The 22,303-nt window shown below is 38.8% G+C and overlaps 1 protein-coding gene across 3 annotated transcripts in view; it reads left to right on the top strand.

Annotated features, from left to right (window-relative positions):
• The window catches only part of ARHGAP18 (Rho GTPase activating protein 18), a 136,696-nt gene that overhangs the window by 91,329 nt on the left and 23,064 nt on the right, over positions 1–22,303 (top strand). For all 3 annotated transcript variants that reach the window (XM_004044668.4, XM_055391637.2, XM_055391639.2), the window contains exons 6-11: positions 3,531–3,696; positions 6,182–6,273; positions 10,879–10,956; positions 14,414–14,573; positions 16,511–16,593; positions 21,627–21,833. In XM_004044668.4, the coding sequence (XP_004044716.2) occupies positions 3,531–3,696; positions 6,182–6,273; positions 10,879–10,956; positions 14,414–14,573; positions 16,511–16,593; positions 21,627–21,833 (786 nt within the window). The remainder of the gene's footprint in view (positions 1–3,530; positions 3,697–6,181; positions 6,274–10,878; positions 10,957–14,413; positions 14,574–16,510; positions 16,594–21,626; positions 21,834–22,303) is intronic.

Raw genomic sequence — 22,303 nt, 5'->3', positions numbered from 1 at the left:
TTCCTCTTACAGTGTACTTGAAGGCTGTCTTTTGAATTGAGTTTGCTTAAAGGGAATTAGTTTCTCACTTATTAAAAGTCATAGGTTTTACGAATTGCTCTAGGAGACTGACTCCAACATTTTCATGTCACAACTCCTTCATACACTTAAAAATTATTAAGGGCCTCAAAAACCTTCTGTTTATGTGGGTTATACCTATGGACACTTACCATATCTGAAAATAAAATTGAGAAATTGAAAAAATATTAATCCATTTAATATAACAATATTATAGTTAACATAAATATCTTTTTCTCAAAATGGAAAATAGCCATATTTTCTAAAGAAAATTAAGTGTATCATGGTTTTAATTTTAGCGAGTCTGTAATGTCTGGCTTTAGTTGAAGTCAGCTGGATTATCATATTTACGTTTGCATTCAGTCTGTTGCAGTAGCACTCATTTACATCTGAAAAACTGTATACTCACAAGAGAATGAGAGTGTAAAAGGCAAAATAATGCCTCATTACTAATTACTAAAATAGTTCTGAACTTTTTGGAAGGATATTGGATACCCCCAATGGTCCCTGGACTACACTTTGAGAATTACTGCTTTAGGACATGTCTTTTGCCCTGCATTTAGACGATGAAGTGTTAATGATAAGATGCAAGAAGTACCAAAGCAAACGGAATAAAATAGATGCAGTTAAATCAGCTAATCAGCAGTTGAATTAAATGAAAAATTCAAAGGTAAACCCAAACTGTAAGAGAATGATCAGTTTTAGTAATAGGTAAACATAATGGAATTGTAATTTGTATTAAATGTACACACTAGTGAAATTTGCCTTTTTATCTTGTGGTTTGCTTTCTTATGTTTAATGTGTTTAATATTAAAAGATGATATTTGAGAAAGGCAGAAAAACACACCACTATGTGTTTGTGATTATGAAGCAACATCTTAGTCCCACTTTATTCAGCAGTGAAAGTAATATACAAGTTGAGTATCCCTAATCCAAAAATCCAAAATCCTAAATGTTCCAAAATCAGAACCTTTTTGAGCACTGGCATGATGCCACAAGTGAAAAATCCCACACATAAGTACTTAACACAAAATTAGTTTCATTCAAATTAGTTAAAATATTTTGTAAAATTGCCTTCAGGCTATGTGTATGTGAAACATAAATGAATTTTGTGTTTAGACCTGGGACCCATCCCAAGATGTCTCATTGTGTATATACAAATATTTCAAAATCTGAAATCCAGAGCACTTCTGGTCTCAAGCAGTTTGGATGAGGTGTACTCAACCTGCAGTAGCAACCACATAAAAGCACTTGGGCAGTGCTGGGCACTAAATCTCACAACAGCCCTCTGAATTCAGTGGCCCATTCTCTTCTTCCTTCTTTTTGTTGCCCTTCTCCTCCTTTCCCTCCCCCTCCATCTCCCATTTTACAGAAGTAAAGGTTAAGCCATTGCCATAAGTCACACAGCTAGTAAGTAGATAGGTGACTGGTAAGCTCTGAAGTCCATGCTCTTCGTTTCCCTTGTGTCCCTCTTACCCCAATGGGCTGTAGCCTTTCTGGACCAATCTTACTTGGCTTTTGTGACAATTAAAAGATACATAAGTGTTTGTGAAGGGTACCTGGCAATTCTAAGCTTACACTCATGGCTACTATTCCTCTTTCTCTTCCCCCTACTTGTCTTCTTCATGTCGTCTTCCTCTGTTTCCCCCTCCCCCCCATCCCCTTCCCTTCCTTTTCCCTCTCCCCTTCCCTGCTCCCCTTCCTTTTCCCTCTCCCCTTCCCTGCTCCCCTTCCTTTTCTCTCTCCCCTTGCCCGCTCCCCTTCCTTTTCCCTCTCCCCTTCTCATCTCCTTTTCCCTCCCCCTTCCCTTCCCCTTCACCCTCCCCTCTGTTTTCCCCCTCCCCCTCCACATTCCACTTTCCCCTCCCCCTTCCTCTCCCCTTCCCCTCCCCCTTCCCCCTCCCCATCCCCCCTCCCCCTCCCCCTCCCCCTCCCCCTCCCCCTTCCCCATCCCCTCCCCCTCCCCCTTCCCCATCCCCTCCCCCTTCCCCTTCCCTTCCCCCTCCCCCTTCCCCATCCCCCTCCCCCTTCCCCCTTCCCCATCCCCCTTCCCCATCCCCCTTCCCCATCCCTCCTTCCCCTCCCCCTTCACCATCCCCCCTTCCCCTCCCCTTCACCACCCCCTTCACCATCCCCCCTTCCCCATCCCCCTTTGCCTTCCCGTCCCCTCCCCCTCCCCCTCTCCTCCAACCTCCCCCTTCCCCTTCACCCTCTCCCTCTGTTTTCCCCCTTCTCTTTCCCCTCCCCTTCCCCTCCCCTTTCTGCTCCCCTTCCCTTCCCCTCCCCTTTCTGCTCCCCTTCCCTTCCCCTCCCCTTTCTGCTCCCCTTCCCTTCCCCTCCCCTTTCTGCTCCCCTTCCCTTCCCCTCCCCTTTCTGCTCCCCTTCCCTTCCCCTCCCCTTTCTCCTCCCCTTCCCTTCCCCTCCCCTTTCTGCTCCCCTTCCCTTCCCCTCCCCTTTCTCCTCCCCTTCCCTTCCCTTCCCCTTTCTCCTCCCCTTCCCTTCCCTTCCCCTTTCTCCTCCCCTTCCCTTCCCTTCCCCTTTCTCCTCCCCTTCCCTTCCCTTCCCCTTTCTCCTCCCCTTCCCTTCCCTTCCCCTTTCTCCTCCCCTTCCCTTCCCCTTTCTCCTCCCTTTCCCCTGCTCTTTCCCCTCCCCTTCCCCTCCCGTTTCCCCTCCCATTTCCCCTCCCGTTTCCCCTCTGCTTTCTCCTCCCCTTTCCCCTCCCCTTTTTCCTCTCCTTTTTCCCTCTCCCTCCCCCTCCTCCCCTCCCCCTTTTCCTCCCCTCCCCCTTCCCTTTTCCTCCCCTCCCTCTTTTCCTCCCCTTTTTCCTCTCCTTTTCCCTCCCCTCCCCCTTTCCCCTCCCCCTTTTCTCTCCCCCTCTCCTCCCCTCCCCCTTTTCTCTCCCCCTCTCCTCCCCTCCCCCTTTTCTCTCCCCCTCTCCTCCCCTCCCCCTTTTCTCTCCCCCTCTCCTCCCCTCCCCCTTTTCCTCCCCTTTTCCCCTTCCCGCTTTCCTCCCCTTTCCCCTCCCCCTCCCTCTCCTCTTCTTTCTTTCCCCCTCCTCTTTCTTTTCCCCCTCCCCTCCCCCCTCTCCCCTTCCCTTCCCCCCTCTTCTTCCCCTTCCCCCTAATGGATTGTGCTTGACTTCTAGCCTTCCTTTTCTGAAGGTCACTTAACTAGAAGTCTTTTTCTCCTAGTTCACTGTCTCTCTTGTCCTCTGAGCCACTGGTATTAATACTCCGAGTTTGCGGTCTGGTCCCGTTGTCTGTCAGACTTTGGAAGTTGACTCCCGAACACTCCACAGCTTTAGGGGTCGTCATCATGACAGGATCACTCTTCATTCTGACTGGAGAAATTCTGTGGCTTTTCTTATCACTTATTCTGAGTATAACTTCTTTCTGTAGTTGGTTTTTCCTTCCTGCATTACAATGGAGGTTAGGTACTGTAAGCTTTTACTATATTAATGATGTTTATTTTAGAGTTTCAGATTGCCAAAAGACAAAACGGGTACCACAAGGATTGGTGACCTCGCACCCCAGGACATGAAGAAAGTTTGCCATTTAGCCCTAATTGAGCTGACTGCCCTCTATGATGTATTGGGTATTGAGTTGAAACAACAAAAAGCTGTGAAAATCAAAACAAAAGGTAATCATGAAATGATAAACCCTTGGATTTATTTCTAAAATAGCAAGGATGGACTTGGCTTTTTAGTAGTATTTCTGGGAGACAGGGAAAACACCTGCAAAATAAACCAACACTTGAATACATCTAAAGTTTATATTCTAAGATGTTGCCTTCAAAAGTTTTATAACTGGATAGAGATACACTGTGTCCTAGACTATAGAGAATAAAGGCATAGTCAAAGAATTTAATTCTCATAGAAGGAAATTCTGAAGCAAGGACTCTTAACTCATTTGCTTTCTCCTTTAAAAACTATATATTTAAAAAGATACATATTTGGTACACATACTTATTTATTTCCAGAATCAGATCTTGAAAAATGACTTTAAGACAGTTGATTCTAAGCGACTACTTTTGGTTAGTCATTGGATAGCAAATAAATGGGCTAGTTAGTAGTCTGCCCCTTTGTTCCTGGACATTCTAATTTTACCTATTTTGCAGAGACATTCTTTCCCCTATTAAGAAAATACCACCACTGTGACAAAACAATACCACTAGATTGTATTCATCATGGAAATATGGAGTGGTTTTTTTGTTTTTGTTTTTTTTGTAAGTACCTTGCTTTACCCATTAAATAAACAGTTTATTTTTAATGATATAATAGAGAACAGACACGTCTTCAGTTTTTGTTTCTCCAGTAATTTATTGGTCTTGAAATCCACATAATTCTCTGTTGACAAGGCTTTACTTTAGGAATCTTTGTTCTCTTGTTTAACCTTAGAAGTATCTCCTAAAGAGAAACCAAGAATGAGGATTATTGAATTGCTGTGGTAACATTCACAAAGACAAGTATTCACCTGATTTAGGTTTCAGAGGCAATTACTCTGTAGGACTGAAGTGTATCTTCCCTTCTGGTCCTGTCATGCTGGGCCCCAGAAGACCTCATTCTGTGCTTAGTTCCTTTGAGTATTTTAGCTTAAAGCCTAGGATGGTGAATTTCTGAGTTAAATGGTGCTCTGTTTTTTCATAAGTCCATTGTGGATAATGAAGACTTAAGATGCTTTCTGAGAAGCTCATCACAAAGCCTTCTCCAAACATAAAATAGAAATACAATTTAAACAGTTGTGGGTCAGTGCCCAAGATTTTTAAAGTTGCTCAGAGAGTTTTTTTTTTTTAATGTTATGTTTTAGAATTGCATCCTGTCAAAGAAACATTAAGTTGTTTATATCAAGGCTATCACTGTTAATAGACTTTCTTTCCATTTTTGTTTAATACCTGTTTGTCTTATGCAAGATACTGATTTTATGTTATACCCTAGACCCTTGGCATCCTTGAGATTGCATCTTTTCCGAATTCCCAAACTGAAAAGTTATTTACTGGGTTACTGGCGTTCTTTTGAATGGCATCTCGATTAAGTGTCACAATATCCAATGTCTGTCCTCATACCACAAGATAATCCCCTTTTTCATGTTCACAGATGATTTTCATTTCCATGCTGATGTACGTCATAAAGGAAAAAGTTATCACTTTGGTGCTAACCGTCCACTCAGTGATGGGGGCAGGGTGGAGGTGCTGGTCAAAGCCGTGTTCATACCAGACTCAAGGCATATGATTTTAATTTAGAAAAATTGTAAATTATTACCGTCATTTTTCTGGAGCTATTTCTAAGTATATATAATCACAAAGTTAAATTTAAGAGTAGCAAATATCTATTTTCTAAAGAGAAACATTTGTAGAACAAGATCATGGTCTTGTTTGATTTCTTAGAAAGCAAATATTTATATTTTGCTGTATTGTAAAGTGTTCAATGTCTATTTAATATGGAAAAGATGAATGATATTTGCTTTTTTTGGTGATAAAAAAGGTGACAGCTCTGTCACTGAGGCTACAGTGCAGTGGTGCAGTCACGGCTCACCGTAGCCTCAACCTCCCAGGCTCAAGCTATCCTCCAACCTCAGCCCCCCAAGTAGCTGGGACTATAGGAGCCTGCCATCATACCTGCCTAATTTTTTTTTATTTTTCATAAAGATAAAGTCTTGCTATGTTGCCCAGGCTTAGGCTGGTCTTGAACTCCTGGGCTCAAGCAATCCTCCCACCTTGGCTTCCCAAAGTGCTGGGGCTACAGACATAAGCCACTGCACCTGGCCAATATTTGCTTTTAAGTAAGAATTTTTAATTTGATTACATTTAGTAAATTATTTGGATATTTTGCATGCTCTCACAGCCCTCTGTTTCTCTTATGCAGCAGTTTGCACTTTTCTAATTATGTTGGTAATTATTTGCAATCATTTGTTTAGTTGTCTTTCCTTGCTACATTCCTCTATAAGGCAGGGCCAGGATTTTGCTATTGGCCACCGTATATATAATGTTGAGATGCTGTCATTCACTTAGTAGTTGCTAAATAAATAGCTGTCTGATCGACAGTATCAGAAATCTTATGCTTTAACATTTTTATATTAATATTTTATAGATTGACAAAAGTGAGGAAATTTCATTTTTTTTCTTGCAGATTCTGGTCTTTTTTGCGTTCCATTGACAGCGCTATTAGAACAAGATCAGAGGAAAGTACCAGGAATGCGAATACCCTTGATCTTTCAAAAAGTAGGTAGGCTTGGATTGGTCAGCATAGAGAGAACATACTTAAGCTAATAGTGGTTTTTGTATTCATATTATTATAATACAGTTTTCCAATTGATATACTGTCATGTTTTGTACTTTGATTTTCTATTCAGCAAGCAAATTGGTTTCAAGGGCTCATAAGTTTTATATTCATGGTGATGCTTTCTGTGTTATTACTGTAACTGTGATTACCTGGCGTCATTTTCCTGTCTTATATTAGCTGGCTTTGTATAATTGAGATTTCAATTCTATAATACATAGGAGTGGGAACTGCTTATAAATTTCTAGGCAATTGCATCCTCATGAATATTTCATGCCTGTGTATATTTCCTCAGCTTTTCTATTTACAGTGAGGATGTCCAATTTAATTTACCAGTGCCTATTTCCAAAGTAGGCAAAGAAACCATAAAGTAGAATTAGAAAATGATTGCTAAACTATTAAGTCACTTGTGTAGTCAACACTCAATTATTCATAAGGGGATTATCTGTGGCAATATAAAAATTTCCATCCAACCTCTGAGCCATCATTGTTCAGAAATACAGATTACATTTGAGAAAAGCTAAGGAATGCACAGTGAGGAAGACAGGTCAACTCTGTTGTGAACTACCCAAGCTGTAGATTCTTTGCAGCAGCCCAGGCATATCACCGTTTCTGAAATTTCTTGGGACAGTAGAAATTGATTTGCAGTTAATTGGCTCAGCAAACTCATCCAGTACTAAGGCTCAATCTACTTGGCACTTATTCTTCCCCTCTTCCAAACCAGTCAATTAATTCCCTGTCTTACCTACTAACCTTTGGTGCTTTTTTCCCCTCATATCTACCACTACATTCAAATCTGCATCTCATTATTTCTCCTGACAAACTTTGTTCTATACAGTTTATCCCACCCATCAGCCTCTTTTAGCCACTGCATGCAGAACATGTATCTATGGAGAGCTGTCAGCAGTACCTGTGATTAACAGGAGGAGGCTGACAAATACAGGCTACATATTCAAATTCTTCTGTCAGTAGCAGTTGCAATTTACTACACACCAAAGCCTATACAAAGCAGGGATCTCAGCAGCATCCTTTCCTGGGGTATTAGTCAAAGTTCTCCAGAGAAACAGAAGCAATAGGATATATTTAGAGTGAGATGAAGAGATTTGTTTTTTTTTAATTGGCTCACACAATTGTGGGGCTCACAAGTCTGAAATATGTAGAGCAGGCTAGCAGACTGGAAGCTCAGGCAAGAGTTGATGCTACCATCTTGAGTCCAAACTCTGCAGGCTGAAACTTAGACAGTGTTTCTTTGTTGCAATCTTGAAGCAAAATTGCTGCTTCTTCGGGAAACCAAAATCTTTTAGGCCTTCAACTGTTTGGATGAGGCCCACTACACTATAGAGAGTATTAAATAATTTTCATTATTCACAGTCTACTGTGACAACCAAAAAAAAAAAAAATCTGTCACTGCAACACGTAGACTGCTGTTCGACTGAACACCTGGGCTCTATAGCCTAGCCAAATTGGCACACAAAATTCACCATCACACCACAGAAATACAGTGTGCTTCAGTTTCTGTGGAGGTTCAGTGATGCCACGTGATCCGGCTGAGGATTGCATCCAGTCTATTAAGAAAAATCTCCCTTTGTCATTTTCTCTTGAAGTTTTTTTTTTTTAATTTATTTAGTTGGTTATTTTACATTTTTGGTCCCTTAACATTCTGCAGACTCTGGCCGTCTTATCTGTTTGAAGGATTGGATAATGGCCCTAAAGTATTTTTGTTTCTGTAAAAAATAAAGGAGCATATAAAAAGTTTACTTGTAGATAACACTCATCTGTTTGCATCCCTTGTGAATTATAAGCAAAAAATCGCAGTGATCTATCACAAAAAAAGTTTTGATTTATCAGCTGACAACTCAATTAGGTCATATCTCTATTTTGTAAAATGGAAAAAATTAGAAACGACTGATTTGCAAGAAGATTCATTACCAGTCTTTAGAAGACTATAATTTAATTTTTGAGCTTATATACCCGAAAAGGACACTAACAAAGCTTATCTAATATCTATGAACCTGTACCTGTTATATTATTATTTTACTCAGAGGTACATTGTTTAAACCTTGTGTTCTCAGAAGGGTGAGGGAAATAGAAATATTGTTAATTTTAATCTATGAAAAAAGTCTGTCTTATAACCTGATTATCAAATCTAGTGTTTTCACTGTCAAATGAATCAGCCGACTCAGCCATACTTTGTGTCAAAGAGTCTGTGTTTTCATTTCATTTTTCAATTCACATAAGTATGTAATATATATTTTGAGAAATGCTATGAAAATTACTGATAAATTACAGAACATAGATAAATTAGTAAAAACAGCATCATTAAAATGTATGGGTCAATATAGTTATTTTTCATCTCTATTTTAATCCTGATAATAAAAGGATTGCTATAAAGTATTATTTATATTTTAATAATGCAATATAATGTGGTAGCTAAAAATGTTATTTTCAGTGAGATATATGAGAAAACACATGGCATTCCTTCTGACGATATATGTATGTAACTCTATTGGGTGCTGGTTTTTAGCCTTAGAGAATAATGAAAAGGACTCAAATATTAAAATGCAGAAATTACGCTCATTCAGTTATTTAGAAGTCACAATCACTTTTTCCTGTGTACTTAATGAAAGTGAAAGGCATATATTGCTGAAAACTAATTTGCTCCAGCAGCTAGCATACAATTGTACTTTTTGTTAATAGGACTAGAAACATTTTAAACATTTTATAAGATCAAATAAAATGAAAATTGGCTATACATTGAATATTGGTTAAATTAGGTTTTAAATGCTTTATTTTGAATAACGCCCATCTGATCTAAAATAATTCGCCTAAAATTTTTGCTATGGGATTTTATCCAGTGTTACTTGAAAAATGCGGTCTTGGAAAATATTCCAGAATTTTTTTTTCTTTTCTTTTTTTTTTTTGAGACAGAGTCTTGCTCTGTTGCCCAGGCTGGAGTGCAGTGTTGTGATCTTGGCTCACTGCAAGCTCCGCCTCCCGGGTTCACACCATTCTCCTGCCTCAGCCTCCCAAGTAGCTGGGATCACAGGCACCTGCCACCACGCCGGGCTAATTTTTTGTATTTTTAGTAGAGACGGGGTTTCACCGTGTTAACAAGGATGGTCTCGATCTCCTGACCTTGTGATCCGCCTGCCTCACCCTCCCAAAGTGCTGGGATTACAGGCGTGAGCCACCATGCCTGGCCTACTCCAGACGAATTTTTAAAAATCCTGTACTGCTTTGACTGATCAAAGATGCTTCTCTTTTCCTAATAATAAATCCTTAGGAGAATTTTGAGACTACTATGCTTAGTTCTTACTGACTTCTTCAATATCAGTGCATCTTTGGCCATAATATAACCCAGGAATAGAAGAGGTGAAGTCTTTAAAGAAAAGTTGACATCTCTTCCAGTGTCCACATACTACAATATATCTAACTTCAGAATATCGAGACAAAGGTCAAAATACCTCATTTATGATGCTTTGCTCCTAACAGACACTTTTATGTGCAAGGGAAAAACAGTAAGCTCTAGGTAGTTTATAGAGCCTTGTTTAATCATTAAGGGAGGCTTCCCTGAAAATTTTTTTTTTTTACATTCTTTTGATACTCTAGAAGATTTTATGCCTTAGGGCATGCAGAGAATATTATAGTAAGGTGGTGGATGAGTGAAGAATAGGTCTGTCTTTTATAAAGCAGAGAAGGCAATTGTGAAATGAGAGTGGGTGCCAGGGAGGAAAACCTATATGATGCTAGGAAATGCCTTATATTCAAACTGAGGACAGGAAAACTGATTTTCTTAAAATAGCAGAATATGTTTTATACAGCCTTTGTGTACTGCTCAGGGAATGCCTACTCCAAGAAGATCACTTTATTAAGAATCTGACCACTCTTATCGTCTTCTTAGCCTCCAATAGTCATTGTAATTTCTCCATTTGCCTTCTTTTTGCGGGTTTCTGCCTTTTTAAAAAACAAAAACAAAAAAATGCTTTTTGTGGGAATCTGGAATTAGATCAGCGTATTCATTGGGCATCAGGTATGACTTAGAGGCCATATACAAGGACATTTTTCTTTGTTTAACACCAAAGGCTTAAAAATGAATATTTGCAAACAGTTTTTTTTCTGCATGTCATAAATAATTCTTTCTTGGAACAAGCTAAAAATGAGATGTAAATATGCAAATGCTAGATTTTCATAAGATTTATTTGATTGCAGAATGTAGGTTTCTGGAAAAGCAGAATAAATAGATGTTCTTAGTTGCTTTTAAACAATGAACATCTTTATTCTGTTTATTTGGAGTACCACAGCTGTTGTGTGAAATTACACACTTCTGTTATAAAGTAGCATAAGGCCCAACTTTTTCTAAATTATAACAAAAGTTTCTGGACTTATTGTTTTGAAGGACAGTGGTAGTGAAATAGCATTCAAAACCTCATAAAATCCAGTTTACATGTCATTGTAATCAGTTTTATTTATATGTGAAACAGATGTTAAATTTGGAATTGTACCTGTTACAAATATGGAAATTAGAATGTTTCTCTGTTTATGCACAGCTGATTTCTCGAATTGAAGAGGGAGGTTTGGAAACAGAAGGCCTCTTACGGATCCCTGGAGCTGCCATTAGAATCAAGGTAATCTCTGGGTTCTACTAATGTAAACATTTTATTGTTTATTTACACTTATGCATTTTAAAAGCTAACTTGTCCTCTTTACCCCTTTTTTCCATTGTTAGTAAAGTAGATAAAATAAAACAATAAAACCTTTTACCATTCAGTTTAGTTTTTCTACAGTCCCTTCTGGTTTTTGCTAAGTTTTTTGTTTTGTTTTGTTTTCAAAATCACCATATTACCTATAATAATACTATGACAAAAGAATGTGATGAGTTAAAATATTAATGGCGTGGGGATAGTTGTGATAGATTTAGCCAGGATGAGTAGTAGCAATTGAGTTTACGGAAGTCAGGGCCGGGCGTGGTGGTTCACACCTGTAATCCTAGCACTTTGGGAGGCCAAGGCGGGAGGATTGCTTGAGGTTAGGAATTCAAGACCACCCTGGGCAACAAAGTGAGACCCTGTCTCTACAAAAAATAATTTAAAAAAATTAGCCAGGCATTGTGGTGGTCACCTGGAGTTCCAGTTACTCAGGAAGCTGAGCAGAGAGGATTGCCTGAACCCAGGAGTCCCATGTGGCAGTGAGCTGTCATTGTCCCACTGCACTCCAGCCTGGGTGACAGAGCAATAAGACCCTGTTTCTTAAAAATAAAAGAAAAAACACTTTGGGAGGCCAGGTGGGCGGATCACGAGGTCAGGAGTTTGAGACCAGCCTGGCCAAAATAGTGAAACACTGTCTCTACTAAAAATACAAAAAATTAGCCGGGCATGGTGTTGGGCACCTGTAATCCCAGCTACTCAGGAGGCTGAGGCAGGAGAATTGCTTGAGCCTGGGAGACAGAGGTTGCAGTGAGCCAAGATCGCACCATTGCACTCCAGCCCGGGCAACAGTGCGAGACTTCGTCTCAAAAGAAAAAGGCCAGGATCATAGACTCCTGCAGATGGGGGACCTTAACATCCTCTGCATAATTAGTCTTAGTGAGCCGGCCAGACGAGACACTCTCAACCACCTTCCTGATTCACACAGTTCCCTGTCTTGCTGCATCCAGGGTAGCCTGAGTCTGGCTGGTGAAAGAATAATTCCTAGACTTCCCAATTTGAGCCCTCCCTTCTCCCTTGCCTTTTCTTCTCTCTGGATGACATTTCCTTCCCACTGTTCCAGGGTACCACGTGTCCTTCTGCTGTCATCTTTGTGCCTCACTTTTTGGCCTGGGGGATAAAGCTTCCAATGAATGCACGATAAAGATGGAATTACCCTACAGGGGATGCATACTGCATATCCCCTCAGGGGATTTAAATGTAAAGGGGACTCATACTTGGAATTGTAGCTGTATCTGGAAGCAGCCATTAACTACTAACTTTTACCCTATCTTCCAAATTCACCTTTAGCTCTGCACTGAGATAGCACAAGTAACCACTGCCCACATCCAATACATTGTCTTCCTGAATTTGAAAATCCAAGAGAAAATAGGAGAAAAGAGAGAGAATCTCTCTTCATTTTCATAACCCCATTCTTTATGAAATCTTTAGAGCTGGATCAGGACTAAGTGTTTCTTGGGGAGTGCACACTGTCCTGGCCTGCTTCTAATGGGCTGTGGTGTTGCCAGGATTGGAATTACTCTTTATACATTTCACAGTTTGCATCACCTGCTTATTTTGATAAGTTGCCTTGATTTAGGACACCAGTTTCGGCCTCCTTGGCTCTTACTACATAGTGATCTCATTTTAATAGGATTCGAGTAGCCTGATATATTCTGATCATAATTTTCCACTTGTGTCCCCTGGGTTTGGTGTCTGCTACTTAGAGGTCCCTGAAACTGTGGTGTTTGTAAGTTTCATAGCTTGTCATTGTCTCACTTCATGTAACACCTACAGCACGTTTGCCACTAGTGGACACTGTGTGATTCTGAGACAAGTTCTTTTAAGTACATTCACTAACAAAGATATAATTCCTCAGAAACAGGTAACAAACATAACTTCATATTACCCATATTGGCAAGATAGTCCTCAATTCACTGAGTTCAAAGCACTCGGGCCCTCACTAGCAGACTGCAATGGCCAGCTCACAGGAGGCAAAAATACATTTACTTTAGTACAGAATAGTGAATATAATGCAGATTTTACTTTGCAACGAGAAGGCTGGCAGAAGGACAAGTTTAACTAAGTGTAATTTCTAAGAAGGCCAATTAAGTGGATTCAGCTGGCTCAACTCTTCAACCCAGCCTGTTGTCATATGCCAAATTATGCAGCAGCTGGTCCATTATAAATAATTTAAAAGATAATATGCAAAAATGTTGGTTGTCTCTTTTCCCCCTGGCCCCACCAAATTTCTCTGTACTATTCTCTCTCCCTCTCCCTCCATTCTTTCTGCCTCTCTTCTCTGGATCTTTCTCTGTTGTCCTTTCCTCCCTCATTCTTTCCCTGCTCATTCTTTCCCCCCTCATTCTTTCCCTCCATGCCCCCTCTCTCTCCTCTTCCTTCCCTCCCTATCTCCCACTCCCTTTTTCTATCTTTTCCTCCCTCCTCTTTTTTTTCCTCTTCCTCCTTTTCTCCCTCCCTCTTCCCTCCTCCCTATTTCTTTTTCTGTCTTTGCCACTCTCCTTCACCTATTTCATCAATTACAAAAATAATTGGGGGTAGAGAATGGTTGTTGTGTTAGGAAGAGAAAATGTGGTAATTTGCCTTACAAGAAAACAAAGAACATAGTTTGGGAGAATGGTTTCATGTAACAGAGGAAAGTGACAGAAACTTGTGATGGTTTTTAACATGATAGGATTTATGTATAGTAAAGAAGTATACAAAAAATAGTAATTACAAAACTCAATTGATTTATTAGTAATAATTTGCCTGACAAATTTTGTAGAGTTCTGAGGTAAGTGAACTAGGTATTTCTAATTCTGCATGGACTCAGACTGTTTTTCGCAGCTGGCAGCAGGATGGCTGTGCATTAAAGACAGGTATATTGATGTATTTTCTTGCCTCGTTTACTATAAAATTGGGTTTTCCATTTCCCATAGGTGACTAATCAGAGGTAGCCTTCTGTTTTAGTCCCAGAGACTGATTATGTATTTTTTTATGTAATATACTTCTAAATTTAAAACATATACTTCTTTTTTAATGATTTTTTTCTTAATTTAACGAAGATTTATAATATGTAGATGAAGCCCCCAAATGGAACAATTATTTTAACCAATCTCTTAATTAAAACTTTATTACTTACAGTTTGTGGAATGTCCAGGAAAAAGTATAAATTTTAAAATGTTTTTTGGCCTTAGGTACAGTTTTTTGTTGGTAAAGTACATTTGGATTAGAGGAGAGGAGTAGTTTTTTTTCTGAGTAAAAGAAATATTGACTTTTGGTAGTCTGATTTGTCTAAAGAGCAGAATCTCTTGAAAGTGAAAATGTGTCATACTCTCAGCAAGAAAAAAAATGCACTTCTAGCTGCTGCTTTTTTTTTTTTTTTTTTTGTGCCTATCAGAATCTTTGCCAAGAACTAGAAGCAAAGTTTTATGAAGGGACTTTTAATTGGGAAAGTGTCAAACAGCATGATGCCGCCAGCCTGCTGAAGCTCTTCATTCGGGAGTTGCCCCAGCCACTGCTCAGTGTGGAGTATCTCAAAGCCTTTCAGGCTGTCCAGAGTAAGTGCTATCCCTCTTTGAAGTAGTCCTTCTGCTGGTGCCATCTATGTTAATTGTTTTAATGACATTTGGCATCACAAAGAACGCAACCAGACGTATTTGGGTGGACATATTGACTCAACTGATGTCAGTGGGTGCTCAGCTGCCATGCATTGTTTTCTGTTTTTCTTATAAATATGCATTCCTGAGTAAACAGATAACAGAATGTTCTCTTTGGGTACAGATTAATTGCACGACATTTAAGCAATACAATATATTTCAGTGTTAAAACCTGGAAACTTCATGTTTCTCTTATAATAGAATGAGTCACATAAGATCTCTGATACAATTTTCTTGCCAAGTGTTAAAAAACAACACTTACTGGAGAAGCTGTGGATGAACAGTTATCATAAAAGCACAGGGAGAAGTGGTAGGGTCTGTGAGCATTTCTTGAAAAATTAAATTCTGAGGTTGTCATGCAGAAATGTGGAGCAAAGCATTTTGCTGCCTCATTGGTGGAAGGTCACAAGCTGCTTCTTATGTACTGCCATTTTGTCGTCTTGGGCAAGCTACACATTAATGTCTCTAATAGTTCTCGATTCTTTTTCCAGTGAACCCAGATCTTATAAGGTTTATCTACTGGCCTAATTATCCATTTTACACCTAGAGGCCATGAAGAAAAGTAAAAATGCCATCACTGCCTTCAAGTAACTGTATCTTTATCTTTTAAACAGGGACACTTATAAGAATGAAAGAGGGGCACTATTAATAATTATGGTGAGCTCCCAGCACTTTGGGAGGCTGAGGCGGGCAGATCACTTGAGGTCAGGAGTTCAAGACCAACCTGGCCAACATGGTGAAATCCTGTTTCTACTAAAAGTACAAAAATTAGCCAGGCATAGTGGTGCGCACCTGTGATCCCTGCTATCCGGGAGGCTGAGGCAGAGAATCACTTGAACCTGAGAGGTGGAGGTTGCAGTGAGCCGGAATCGCACCACTGTACTCCAGCCTGGGAGACAGAGTGAGACTCTGACTCAAAAAAAAAAAAAAAAGAATAAATTGCGGTGAGCTACAGTTTCAACCAGAACTGTACCAGGCTATTCTTAACACATACAATATTGAGATGGTTTCATGAGTCATCTCGTATCATGACATTTCTTCAGAATTTCTAGGAGAGATGGAACTGAAATCTCTTCTGTTTAAAGTATTTTTTTCTTAACATGTTTCTTCTTTAAACAGAATAAATTACCTTCTGTGGGAAATACTTTTTAATGTTTAAATTGTGCTACATTGCATACATTTCCTGGATATGGATTAAAGGACCAAATTTATTGCTGAAAAAGAAATGCTGGAATGATTCTAAATATCCATGAGTATTACTTAAATGGGGTAAGGGCTGCTGAAAATGATAGCATCAATGATAATAATGCACCTCTTAGACTGTTGAGCTGCTGCTTCGTTTTCTAATTTATTCCACAGGCATTTATAAGCACCTATTGTGTTCCAGGCCCTATTTTACATATTCCTGTTGGAATTGATGGACTCTTACCATGCATTTGTTCACTCGCCATTAAAAGAAACAAACCACTGTTACAGACGCACCCTGATACTGTATCATGGAAGGTCCAATCCTCTATGTCTTTTCATTGGGGAATAATTATCACGCAGAAGTTAAAATTATTTCCAAAGCACTGTTGTGTGTCTGCAAACATAAGGCCGCGCGTCATATGATCACAGTTGGAAGTGAGCATTCAGAGAGAGAGGAAGCTCCTAACAGCAGCTGCTTCTGCTGATCTCCCACAAACACACTCTCAACAAGGCTTGCTGCTCAGTCGTTGTGTCTTACATTTTACAGTCATGTTTATGCCAAATAACTTTTTTCTTAAAAAGTGAAAAAATAAAGTAAAGGAAAATGTTCACTGAAGAAAAGAGTTCAGATTTATTTAATTTGTCTGCAGATCTTCCAACCAAGAAGCAGCAACTACAGGCTTTGAACCTTCTTGTCATCCTCCTACCTGATGCAAACAGGGACACACTGAAGGTCAGCTCGGTTAATTTACATTAAATATCCCTTAGAAGTAAGCACAGTAATTTTTCATTATTTGTGGCAAAACAATAAGATGTGTATCTTGGACATGGTCATAAAAGTCTATAAAGAAAAAGCCTACTTTTCAGGACAGAGGGTGAAAGCCTTTAACTCTTTATGAGGTTGTTATGTTACTAATGTTATTAAGTTTTTGTTTTTTTTAATTTTCACTATAACATTTCTTCTTCCAAACCAGACGATTGAGGTTCGTCGGTTAATGGAAACGTGGGTGGTTTTTTTTTTCTCCTTCTTATTTCTTTTTTTTGCATTTATCAAATTATATTTAATAAGCAGGTAGCAGTAAGGTAAAATATAAATGTTTAAAACAAAAATCCTAAGTCTTATCAAATATAACCCACCACTACCTAAAGATATGACAGTTTGTAGTTTGAAATGGTAGATGTTGAAGTAAGTCATAATGGTGATTTGACACAATTGTTAGCCAAAAGATAGACCAACTCAAACAAATTCTAGTTATTTCTCTAAGGGTTCATCTGGAGTTTCTGCTTTATATCACCATTTTGAAGTGATTTGCTCTAATGTTTATATAACTTAATATCATCTACTTTAAGTGTTGTCAGAAGCTCTTATAATCAGGGATTGTGCCACACTGATTTGTTTTCCTTAACAGCAGAGTTTATAGAGTAGTTGTAAAAGGTTTAATTATAAACTCTTAGAAAAAGGAAAAAAAATTAACTTAGTAAAAGTATTATCTTAAGTTTTTCCCTTGCCTTAAAAATATTTTTTATATGGGTAAAGGGCTTCTTTACCCTCTTTATTTTTTTCTATTTAAGATGAAATCTCATGACAAGAGCTTTCAAGTTAAGAAAACAAATTTACTAGTTGGTACATCTTGGAATTTTTTCCCCGTAATTCATTAAAACTCCTTGAATTGTAACTGCATGAGTGATAGTTCTTTAATGCCCATGGAATGAATATTAATACTCAACTTTTCTTGATGAAGCAGCTTATGGGGATTACTGGAGGTAAAACGCTACGTCCGCTACAGGAGAACTTCCAAAGGGTTATTCCCTTTCCTAAATCAGAAAAAAAGCCTTTCGCTTCACTGGTTGTCAAATGAATAACCCAGAAGACAGCATTAGGTTTTATTTCAATTTGCTTTTGAGACAGAGGTCAACTCAGAAAGGGTTATATTCAAAGAGTGTGTGCCCGGGGCTACTGTGTAAGTGTGTGTAGATTGTGGCTGAGACAGGGACATATGGCCCAGGACAAAGTGGGGCTGATGATCCAACATGTCCTCAGCTTGTCAGCAGTGCTCCCAATATAGGGCTTCAACTACTCAGAAATAGGGAGGAACATCTTTTTCTTACTCATTGACGACCCTATCAATGCCCAGTGTGCAGTGGGTACTGGAAAACTTATGATTTACTTAAGATACCCCTACATTCAAATGAGTTCAAGTAGTTGTAGGAGGAAGCATTCAATTCAATATGGCTGCTTTGGGTGTGGCTGAGCTGGAACTCTTCTTTGGACTTTGCCTTCAAAGTCCCAGGCATATTCTTTTAAAAATTCTGTTAAAAAATAGTTTTAAAATTATAGGATAGTTCTTACATTTTGTGTATGAGGCTATTGGAAAGATAATTTTATAATTGGGGGGGAGTACTATTTTTGGTAAAAAACTGGAAGATGCAAACAAGTAATTTTACATGTTTACTTAAGCTTTAGTGACTTAATTAGCCAGCTCTGCTGAAGGTTTCAAACTAGAACTTTAATAATAGAACATTTGAACAAGAATGCCATATGTGCAAAGAATAAGCCATAAATTTAGTTCTGTAAAAGGGAAGGGAAACTCCAATGCAATATAATTTCAGGAAGTCTGACGCAAAATTCCCTGACTTATCCAGTGCTAGCAACATGCCTTCAGTTGTCATTTGAAGGACAGAATCATGTGCATGATTGTTTGGAATATTGCTACAGCAAGTCTAAGGGTTAGGAGGCACCATGTTAAATACCACATCTTGGTGTGGTAGTAAAGTGACAGGTGTGTTTGGGCAAGCTGCTTAACTACAGTTACTTTTTACTTTGAATTATGGTGCATTTGGACCAATGATCACACCTACCTTTGACTTGGAACAACAGTGAAGACTGATTTTAAGATAGCAAGAGGGGATCCATGTTAATATAATTCTTGACATTTATCTTTTTTGTAGTTTTAAGAAGCTCATTATATACATTGTCTCAATCCTTCCAGGCTGAGAGATAAGTACTCCCATTTTACAAATCAGAAAACTTTAAAGAGCAGAGGTATATAAAGATTTAACATCATACCCAGCTAATAAGTAATTGTGCTGGTACTCAAACCTGGCTTTTCAGAGAGTGAACCCGGTGATAGATTGATACCACCAGGCCAGTGATAAAGTAAATATTTTTTGAAACAGGAGAAGTTCTCATGAGTGTATAAAGAAAATGTGATAGATACACACAGACACACACACATACACACATACACCATGTAATACTACTCAGCCATAAGACAGCATGAAATAATGGCCTCTGCCACAACTTGGATGGAACCGGAAGCCATTATTCTAAGTGAAGTAAAGCAGGAATGAGAAACCAAATATTGCATGTTCTCACTTATAAGTAGGAGCTAAGCTATGAGGATGCAAAGGCATAAGAATGATACACTGGACTTTTGGAACTCAGCGGAAGCGTAGGAGAAGGGTGAGAGATAAAAGACTGCATATTGGGTAGCTTATACACTGCCCAGGTGACAGGCACACCAAAATCTTAGAAATCACCACAAAAGAACTTACCCATGTAAGCAAAAACCACCTATATCCCAAAAACTATTGAAATTATATATATATATATAAAGGGGAAATTCTGAAGGTTCAGATAGAAAATTCTGCAGTTCCTTCAGCAAGGGCCAGGCTAACATCTCGTTAATTTTATGTCAACTCTCTCTCTTATTCTCTAGTATTCTGATAGTAGTATTTTGAGTAACGTTATTACATAGGCACACCACAATTAGAACGGTTTATTACCTAATGTCTGTAATTTATGCTCATAAAGAAAGAGATACACTGGTCCCTGAACAATTATTCTGGTCTCTATGGAACAAAATTAAATATTTTTTCCAAACTTCAATTAATCTTTTGTCCTCATTTGAGAACATGTTGTTTTATATAACTTTATGCTTGGATTACAATTTAACTTCCTGAGCACTGTGCTAGAAATTAGATACATAAATCTCATTGTTACATATTAAAGCTCTGTCCTTAATTTGTTTCAAAGTTTCAAGGTCTATATAGCAGTTATACTTGATTCAAAAGCAACCTGTTAGCACTTACAGGAATTTTTTTCCCTGAAATTCTTTGGAAGATAGATACTTTTTTTCCTTTTTCCATTTTAGTATAGCATATTTGGCCTTTTTAGGGTAGGGATTTTAGGCTAACTCTGAAAAAATGATTCTTTTAATAGTTAAGAATTTAGAAACAAAAGCCAGATAGACCTGTAATTAAATTCTTTCTCAGGATTTGTTAGCTGTATGACCACCAGGAAGTTACTTACATTCTCCAAACATTGTTTTCTGATCTGTAAAATGGAGGTAATTACAGCGTCTGTCTCCAAGTTAGGATTAAGTAATCTCTATCGTGCTTCATAAACTGCCTCATTCATAGAGAACATTGAATACCTATGCAGTTATAGTTACTGTTGTTCTAGAACAAAAGAAGAAGGCAAAAGAAAAATCTGAAGCCTTAAGTCATGTTAGAGTAGGGTGACCTCAGCTGCATTTGCCTTTTGGACAAGGTAGTTTCAGAGGACAATGAGTGTCTGCAATAGGGGTGGATGTACGTGGCATCAAGCTGAGCATAACCTAACCTGTTCTGATGAAAAGTTCCTTTTCATTCATTTAAAAAAAAATTCTCAGCTGGGTATGGTGGCTTACACCTGTGTAATCCTAGCACTTTGGAAGGATGAGGTGGAAGTCTTTCTTGAACTCAAGAGTTCAAGACCAGCCTGGGCAACATTGCAAGAATTTGCCTCTATGAAAAATCAAAAAAATTAGCCAGGCATGGTGGCATGCACCTGTGGTCCCAGCTACTCTGGAGACTGAGGCAGGAGGATCACTTGAGCCGAGGAGTTTGAGGCTGTAGTGAGCTATGATCTCTCACTGCACACCAGCCTGGGCAACAGAGTGAGACCTGGTCTCAAAAAAAAAAAAAAAAAGAAAGATTCTCTTTGGTCTTTCCTCATTTCCCCGCTTTCTCTATCACAATATTCCCTCACCTCTCTTTTCTTTTCTCTTTTCTTTTCTCTCTTCTCTCTTTTCTCTTTTCTCTTTTTTCTCTTCTCTTCTCTTTTCTTTTTTTGAGAGAGGGTTTCTCTCTGTTGCCTAGGCTGGACTCAGACTCCTAAGCTCAGATGATCCTCCCACCGATCTGGGACTACAGGTGTACACCACCATGCCCAGTGCCTGGGACTACAGGTGTGCACCACCATGCCCAGTGCCTGGGACTACAGGTATGCACCACCATGCCCAGTGCCTGGCTCATTCTTTATAAGTTCCACATCAGCCAGATATTGATTGCCTTAAAGAAATGAAACTGAAGTTGAATGACCCTTTTTGAGGGAATTTTTAAAAATCTCTACATAGGAAAGTACAGCATTTCCTGAAATAAGCAAATGTTTCTATGATGTTTTACATTACTTTTCAGCTCTCCATGACTCCCATAGGCCAGAGGTTTGACACTTCCCCACTCCTCTCTCTGCTCCCTAGTTCAGCTATGTGCCATCTCTGCTTCATTCCCCAGCACCATGGTCCTTAGTAGAAGCAAATTTCCATCTCAGGGAGCATCAACCAAATGGAGAAGCTTTGGTAACAGGGCCTGTTGGATGTGATTAGTTGACTGTGCTTATACACAACTTGTTTTTTCAGTGAAATAAAAATTGCATATGCTACAGTGCTTTAATCTTTTATCTTCCTATATGACACAAATCTCAAAGAGTCATTTCTGTTTCAGGCCCTTCTTGAATTTCTCCAAAGAGTAATAGATAATAAAGAAAAAAATAAAATGACAGTCATGAATGTAGCAATGGTCATGGCCCCGAATCTCTTTATGTGTCATGCATTGGGATTGAAGTCCAGTGAACAGCGAGAATTTGTAATGGCAGCTGGGACAGCAAATACCATGCACTTATTGATTAAGTACCAAAAACTTCTGTGGACAGTAAGTATATATCATATGCTTTGGTCTTAGTAGTTTAAAAAACAAATTGCATGTTTGTTATTAGCTTTATTAATTTACATTTAAAATTTGTGAGTGCAGAAAATATTAAAAACATTTTATTCATATAGGTAAGGAGGGCCCTGTGAATTTCTGTTTTAAAATTATGTCAAAACATGCCTTGTAAGAAGTACTTTTTATTTACTTCTGCCTATTTTCCCATTTCTCAGTGTTTAGGCCTGCTGTATTTTTAAAAGCCCATGCTATCTTGGTTTCAGATTATTGTTCTTTTTCATAGACCCTTTATTGAAAGGGATGCATGCATTTTGTACCCTTATTACTGAGAACATCTTCAAAAATGGTTTCCTCTGTTTTACACTTATTTTGAGCTTGTTTTGACAGCTTATCAGAGGATGGAAGTGGATGAGAGGCTTCGTTGATTAGGTGCTCATTTTCCAATGAAATTTATAAGT

This window comes from Gorilla gorilla, chromosome 5 (genome assembly GCF_029281585.2).
Source record: "Gorilla gorilla gorilla isolate KB3781 chromosome 5, NHGRI_mGorGor1-v2.1_pri, whole genome shotgun sequence".
In the NCBI taxonomy this organism is placed as follows: Eukaryota; Metazoa; Chordata; class Mammalia; order Primates; family Hominidae; genus Gorilla; species Gorilla gorilla.
The sequence above is the reverse complement of the archived record's forward strand: the minus strand, read 5'-3'. Positions and strand labels throughout refer to the sequence as shown.